Source organism: Lactuca saligna, chromosome 3 (assembly GCF_052625555.1).
Source record: "Lactuca saligna cultivar CGN05327 chromosome 3, ASM5262555v1, whole genome shotgun sequence".
NCBI lineage: Eukaryota > Viridiplantae > Streptophyta > Magnoliopsida > Asterales > Asteraceae > Lactuca > Lactuca saligna.
Window position 1 is genome coordinate 89511675 of NC_136419.1, and position 7245 is coordinate 89518919.

The window sequence follows — 7245 nt, forward strand, 5'->3', positions numbered from 1 at the left end:
CATTAGCATCACATCTCAATTGAAAAACTCATAATTGTTTGTCAAATTTGTAGATATACGTAAAAATAAATTTCTACTAATACAAAAATATTTTTCAAATTTCGATAGTTCATATAAAGTATCAAACCACAATTGTCAATAGCGACCATGGCGGTCGCAATAGCGAACAGCGAGGCGTGGCGGCCATAGACCGCTATGGAGCAAATAGCGACTGAAAGCGGCCAAAATAGCGACAGGGTGTTTTTTTTTTTTTTTTAAAGCTGAATAAACTTATTAGGGTTGGGTTGACTACTTACGCTAACTTAAAATAAATTGTTGTTCGCTACTTCGCCTCCCCCCTCTACGCTTTGGAATTCCGCTGCCTCCAAATCCGCGCGACGACCTCCAACGAACCCCACCAGCGAACCGGCGAGTCGGGGACTTCTCTAGCTTCGAGCAACTGAATTCTCCAACGAATTCAGGTCTGATTGGAATATTTTGCAATTTTTTTTTCTTTTCTCTTTTCTGTTTTCTGTTTTCAATTGGTTTTGCTGTTAGACTTAGTATTACTTTGTATTACTTTGGTTTGATGATTAGGCTTAGTATTACACTTCTAATTCATGTTTTATGATCACTACAACTTTCTTAGAAATGGCTAATAAAAGAGAAACTGATCCTGGATGGGCTTATGGGACAATGGTTGAAGGAAATAGCCAATGGGTGCAATGTAATTTCTGTTCTTTTGTGTCAAGGGGGGGATTACAAGGCACAAGCACCACCTTGCTGGTGACACCCCTCAAGTAGCAAAGTGTTTAAAAGTCCCAGCTGAGGTAAAAGCTTTCTTTAAAGAAGCTTTTGATAAGAAGAAACAAGCAGAAGAGGCAATGAATAGCATACCACACTTTGATGATGTTGTGGATCTAGATGAAGAAGTAGATGATGACGAATTGCCCTGTTTCATCGTCCGGATCAACCGCAACTAATAAAAACACTATGCATGCGTATTACAACCAATCTGAAACAGGGGGTAAGAAAAATGGGCATTTGGTTGGCACTCCACAACATAAAGATGTCCAAAAAAGTTTAAGAGTAAATGCGGTCCAAAAGTTTTCACGTTGGATGTATGATGTCGGTGTGACATTCAATGCTGTGAAATACGACAGTTTAGGGCCCGCAATTGAAGCGATAGCTAGACATGGTTGCGATATGAAACCACCTAGCTATCATGAGGTCCGAGTCCCGATGTTGAAGCTTGAAAAGATGCACACTAAGAAAATTATGAGTGAAAATGAGGCTGAAAAGACAACATACGGATGTTCCTTAATGGCAGATGGATGGAGGGACAGAAAAGGAAGGGCACTCATAAATTTCTTAGTGAATACTCCCCGAGGAAGTATGTTCCTTGAATCGGTTGATGCATCTAGTTATTCACATACTGGTGATAACATGTTCATTTTATTTGACCGTTTCATAAAACAAGTCGGCCCGCATGACGTTGTTCAAGTTGTCACAGATAGTGCTAGCAACAATGTTTTTGCTGGCAAGCTTGTGGAAGAGAAATACCCGCACATCTATTGGACTCCTTGTGCAGGGCATTGCATAGATTTGATATTTGAAGATATCTTCAAATTGCCACATTTAAAAAGGACACTTGATAAGGCAATCGTGGTGAACACGTATATTTACAATCGTACTTTGCTACTTAATATGATGAGAGAGTTCACCGGGCAAAAAGACATGGTGAGGCCCGCAAAGACTCGATTTGCTACAGCTTTCATCACCTTAAATTGTTTTAAGGCTAACAAGAGGAATTTAAAAAAAAAATGTTCACTTCTGAACAATGGAACAGAAGCAAGTTTTCAAAGTTGGATGGAGGCACGCACACGGCAAATACTATATTGACGCCTAACTTTTGGAACAATATAGATATTGCAGTGAAAATTGGTTGCCAGTTAACTGTTAACTGTGCTTCGGTTAGTTGATGGAGAGAGAAAGCCTCCAATGGGTTACATATATGAGGCGATGGATAGAGCAAAAGAGGCGATTGCTCATGCTTTCAAAAACAAAGAAGATAAGTATGTAGAAGTCTTCAAAATCATTGATAGGAGGTGGAATTGCCAATTGCATCAACCTTTGCATGCAGCTGGGTATTACTTGAATCCGGCCTGCATTATGAAAATCCGAATGTGGAAAATGATGATGAAGTGATGAGTGGATTGATGTCGTGTATTCATAAATTAGCATTGAATGAGGACGAGGAGATGAAGATTCATGCCGAGCTTCCAATATACCGAAGTGCACAAGGGATCTTCGGGAACCTGATAGCGAAGAAAATGAGAGTAAAAATTGCACCACGTAAATAATATAAAAATAATATACTTCGTATAATTATAAATTTTAACATATCTTTAATTCTTTATATTATTTTGTTACTAAATTAGCAGAGTGGTGGATGCAATATGGAGCATCGACCCCGACATTAAAAAAGTTTGCGGTCAAGGTGTTAAGTCTTACTTGTAGCTCGTCAGGTTGTGAGAGGAATTGGAGCGTATTTGAACATGTAAGTAACTCGGTTTTTGTGAGTTTAAGTATAGATATAATTTGTATTGTATAATTATAATTTTTAACTTACTTTCATGTAGTTACATTCTAAGAAAAGAAACCGGCTAGAGCAACAAAAGTTAAATGACCTTGTTTATATCAAGTATAATCGGACTATAAAAAGGAGGTACAATATGCGTGATACGATTGACCCAATTATATTGGACGATGCAAATGTTCTAGTTCCGACTGAGTGGTTGATGGGAGGCGAAGAAGAGGAGGAAGATGCCCCGGTCTTCGAGGGTGAGAATTTAACATGGGGTCAAGTTGCAGATGCTGTTGGGGCATGTGAGCCATCTTATTCTACAAGAAGCAGGAATAGGAGGGTTGTTGACAAGTCCGCATCGTGCTCCAGAGGAAGATGTTTAATAGATGAGGATGATGACAATAACTTGGGTGAAGAAGAAAATGATGTAGCTACTTATAAAGATTTTGAGCCATCATCTATTCAAGATGATGATGATGAGCCTGTCTATGAAGATCTAGATGATCTTTGATTTGGGTTTTTGAGTTTAGACTTTAGACTTGCCTTTTGTTATTTATGTTTAAAAACTAACTTGGTTAAGTTATTTAGCTAGTTTAATGGTTTGTTTGCTTATTTATCGGTTATAATAACTTGGTTAAGTTATTTAGCTAGTTTAATGGTTTGTTTGCTTATTTATCGGTTATAATAGCTATAATAGTTACATAATATATATTTTTTAATACTTGTATACCTATCGCTAAATACGAAATAGCGGTCGCTATTTACTGCTATTCGCTACGTAGCTTATAGGTGGCCCATCGCTATTTACCGTTATTCGCTATCGATAACTATGTATCAGACGCAAAGTAATCATGTACCAACAATTTATGTTCTATGGGGCAAAAATATCACATACCAATAGATCGTGTGTCACGATACGATCCTAATTGATCGAAATTCTACACTTCTTCTCGACATTTGAACTTTCGCTTCTTTGATTCACCATTTTCGACTTTTCGTGCCGTAGACAACATGTGCAACACCAACTCACCATCAAAATCATCATCATCATATGAAGAAGAAATTGAACCAACAAAATTATTCATATTGTTTGAAAGGGTGTTTGTTGTTGAATAAAAATAATTTTTTTATTTTGTTCAAAGTCTAACGGTCACAAAAGAAAAAAACAATTAGAAAAAGCATTGCCATATCAAATCTGTCGTCTCGTCTGTCTCTTGCTACTACACCACCTACGCACACAAGGGCACACATCGGTTGCTTTGTTATGTTGACCTCACACATGAAAAAACCAACCATATCAGACAACCTTATAATGAAGGATTATGACCTTAATTAATCAAATGCATTATTCATTGGTTGGTTAATGACATATTATGGTGGTGTAGAATTTCAACATTTAGAGGAATTATTCAAGCTTCTCGATAAATAGCAAAATAGAATATTTTTATCTATATTGAACATTAAGAAATATTAAATGGTATAAACCTAAAAAGACAGATGTAACTCTCTCTATCGTTCAATCAAATTATCTCTAAATATAAATTATCGCTTTGAATCATTTGCCTTAATATTGGGACAACAAGGGGTTAATCCGATAAATATGAAATATAATGATTATGAAAAATAAATTCAAAACGTAGGTTTTGCTCAAATACCTCTGTATAAAACAATCTATCATCGCCAAAATTCGGTAATCAGAACGAGGAATTTAATTATTATCATCGCAAAACCCTAACACATTTCAATCAAGGATAAATTAAAGCAAAAATGGAGTTCGTGAGGCTCAGACACGCACAAATTCGGTCATCAAATGATGCTGCGTGAAGAGAAAAATGGATGATTTAAATCATCCATCATCAAATCACAAGCACCTAATAATCAGAATCGAGAAATGTTTTCTTTCTTCATCGCCTCCATGGAAATCAATCTTTGAAACGCTGAAGGAAGATTTGAAGTTTGCTAAAAACAGAGAGAAAAAAAAATATCTAATTTCAAGAATCGAGTATCGAGCATATGGAAAAAAGATCGATTCAAGCTAGCTTCTTCTCATGTAAGAGTGTTGAGAGCCCTAATTTTAAATATCGTGACGTTTAAATACGCGAAATTGAGAACCCTAATTTTAGCAGAACTGAAGCACAGAAGACTGCAGGTCAACAACGAATATAAAAGCCCAATAACAAGCCCAGGTTTGGTTTAATGTACACTTTGATTTGAATAATTTTGGTAGTTTAAAATAATGAAATGTTTATGGAGGAAATTTGCTTAATTTTTATAAAAATTTTGCTAGAATTAGACAAAAACGAATAAGGTTTTTAGAATTAGCAAAAATAGCTAAATGGGCCGGAGTGGTAGTCCATTACAAAATTTGGTTTTTCCTCATTTTCCATTGATATTTTCGCATAATCATAGAAAACTCTCAATATACTCCTTCTTTTCCAAAATTATTGTTAATATTTGATTTTTTAAGTAACTTTTGTTCAACTTTGACTTTAAATAATTTACTTTTTGTTATATAATTTTTTATACAAGATATATGAATAAATTGTTTTTTTAAATGTATTTTCATTGTTATAAGTTTAACCAAAAATTATATAATACAAATAAAATTATTTATGGTTAAAGTTGAAATGGAAGAACTTCAAAGGTCAAACGTAGATAATAATTTGGAACGGAAAAAGTAAATTTTTAATTCTGATTGATTCTTTTTTTTTTCTTTGGTGTTATGGGGTTTCCTCCTCTCTCTCTCTCTCTCTCTCTCTCTCTCTCTCTTTTTTCAAATAACACTTGCAAAAATAACATATACTTTCAAAATTTGATATTTTTTCAAATAAAACCTACAATAATACTATTCATTACCTACAAAACGTTATTTTCATAGATGGATCTGGTATTTTGGCAAGTGTATTTTAAAAATATCAAGTCCCACATGTAGAAATTCCAATTTTACTAGGGAAATATCATACCATCCCTAGAAGTGTAGCTAATTAAATATACTTATGTTGATGTAGGATGTCAATGTTAGAACTTATGTAAACCAATAGTATAAATATAAATATATATTACAGAAATCAAATTGAAACATTATCAATAAACATCAACATGAAACTCATAGATGAAAATTACAGATTGAAAACAAGATAGAAGCTTGCAAAGCAATGTCCTAAAACATAAATTCATCCCTATTAGGGCAATAGTATCTGGACGTCTGAATAGAGGATACAACTATCTTCAATCAAGTTCTTGCACTAGAAGTTGATTTTTGACGAATTTACTGTATGCGTTCATGGAGTTATTTAGAGAGGGGAACAACCTGACAAATCAGATTTGACTCCAATAAATAGGATCGACATGAAACTGTCAAAATTCAGTTTTGATAACTTCTCAAAACAATTTCGGATTTATCACATAGGACCCCAAGGCCGAAGGTCATCTTTTGACCATTTAATATATAATTAAATTACTAGTAGTCCACTAGTAATTTAAAGCCCACAACCCCACACTATCCCACATTAAGTTCTTAGTCTATTGTAGTAGAACTAAGAGAGCAAGCCTTTTAAAAACCCCAATGTTTGATGTTCTTTCCCATGTGGGATAAGAAGCTTTGACAAAATTATATAAATGCTAACAATCCCCCATATTTTTTTATTCAAACCGAAGACAATCCCCCACATTTAAATAGAAAATAAGCAATATAATTTCATAAAAACAAGATATAAGATGCATAAGAAAAGTGCCTTTTTAACTTGAAATTTTCATAGTGAGTACATATTGAAATTACTTAATGGATAGTGACTGAAGTCTTGAACTACCACATGAAATAGTAATCTAAAGAATACATATTACACATATCATATCTAAACATATTTCAATTCTTACGATTGTGTTCATTTCAGTCTTGAACAAATCCTACTTCATGAGATCCTTTGAAGATGGAGCCATAATTATCTTTGTAGATGCGACCGCACATCAATCTCATATAAGTGATGCTAATCTGGAAAAGTCCACAAGCTTCCACTAGTAAGCTATCAACATCACTAAGAATAAAATCAGCCCTAAAAACATCTATTGTAACACACATAAATCATCATAGGAACGAGCATAGATACCTGTGTGTACTAACTTGAGTTTTCCTCAACTAGTTTGTCGATTGAACCTAGACCATGGGATCTCCAACGTTGCTAGGTTAGGTTACCGCCAAGTGATAACTCATTGTGTTAGCTTTAAGCTCATTCTCGTCGATGTAAAGAAACTTGCTCGCTATTTAGGCCCTTTGTTAAAGGATCAACTATATATATATATATATATATATATATATATATATATATATATATATATATATATGCTTTGTGCTCAACATGCTTCCGAGTAGAACTAATTTCCAAAATAAACTAATTATTGAATAAAACTATTCTTCACCTACCGCAATGCGTGGGGTAGACGATTAGTGTGTGTGTGTGTATATATATATATATATATATATATATATATATATATATATATATTATTTGACCTCTATAGTACTTTTACTTCTAACTTATGGATGTTAGGCACATCTTGGGTTACTCATATTTGTAAAGATGTGGAGGGACTAAAGGGAAGTAAAAAAAGATAAGACACAGAGAGCTGGAGCTTATCATGGGCAACAATCATATAACATTTGTAAATATGATTGGGAATTT

The 7245-nt window shown here is 34.1% G+C and overlaps 1 protein-coding gene and 1 non-coding gene across 2 annotated transcripts; one reads left to right on the forward strand and one right to left on the reverse strand.

The window, feature by feature from the left end:
• Nucleotides 1-972: 972 nt before the first annotated feature.
• On the forward strand, nucleotides 973-3077 carry LOC145035767 (uncharacterized). The gene is made up of 5 exons (XM_078984274.1): nucleotides 973-1843; nucleotides 1958-2054; nucleotides 2123-2334; nucleotides 2424-2539; nucleotides 2622-3077. The coding sequence occupies exons 1-5, from the start codon at nucleotides 973-975 to the stop codon at nucleotides 3075-3077; spliced, it is 1752 nt and encodes a 583-aa protein (XP_078840400.1).
• A 1267-nt stretch (nucleotides 3078-4344) lies between these two features.
• Nucleotides 4345-4479, reverse strand: LOC145038041 (small nucleolar RNA snoR126). The gene has a single exon (XR_013679143.1). It is a non-coding gene; the product is annotated as a small nucleolar RNA snoR126 (small nucleolar RNA).
• Nucleotides 4480-7245: the final 2766 nt, after the last annotated feature.

Excerpts from the sequence above, each read along its gene's own strand:
- LOC145035767 (XM_078984274.1), top strand. The coding sequence starts at position 973 with ATGCATGCGTATTACAACCAATCTGAAACAGGGGGTAAGAAAAATGGG. Across the intron at positions 1,844-1,957 it reads AACAGAAGCAAGTTTTCAAA|TTGATGGAGAGAGAAAGCCT; the intron begins GTTGGATGGAGG and ends TGCTTCGGTTAG. Across the intron at positions 2,055-2,122 it reads TTCAAAAACAAAGAAGATAA|CTGGGTATTACTTGAATCCG; the intron begins GTATGTAGAAGT and ends CTTTGCATGCAG.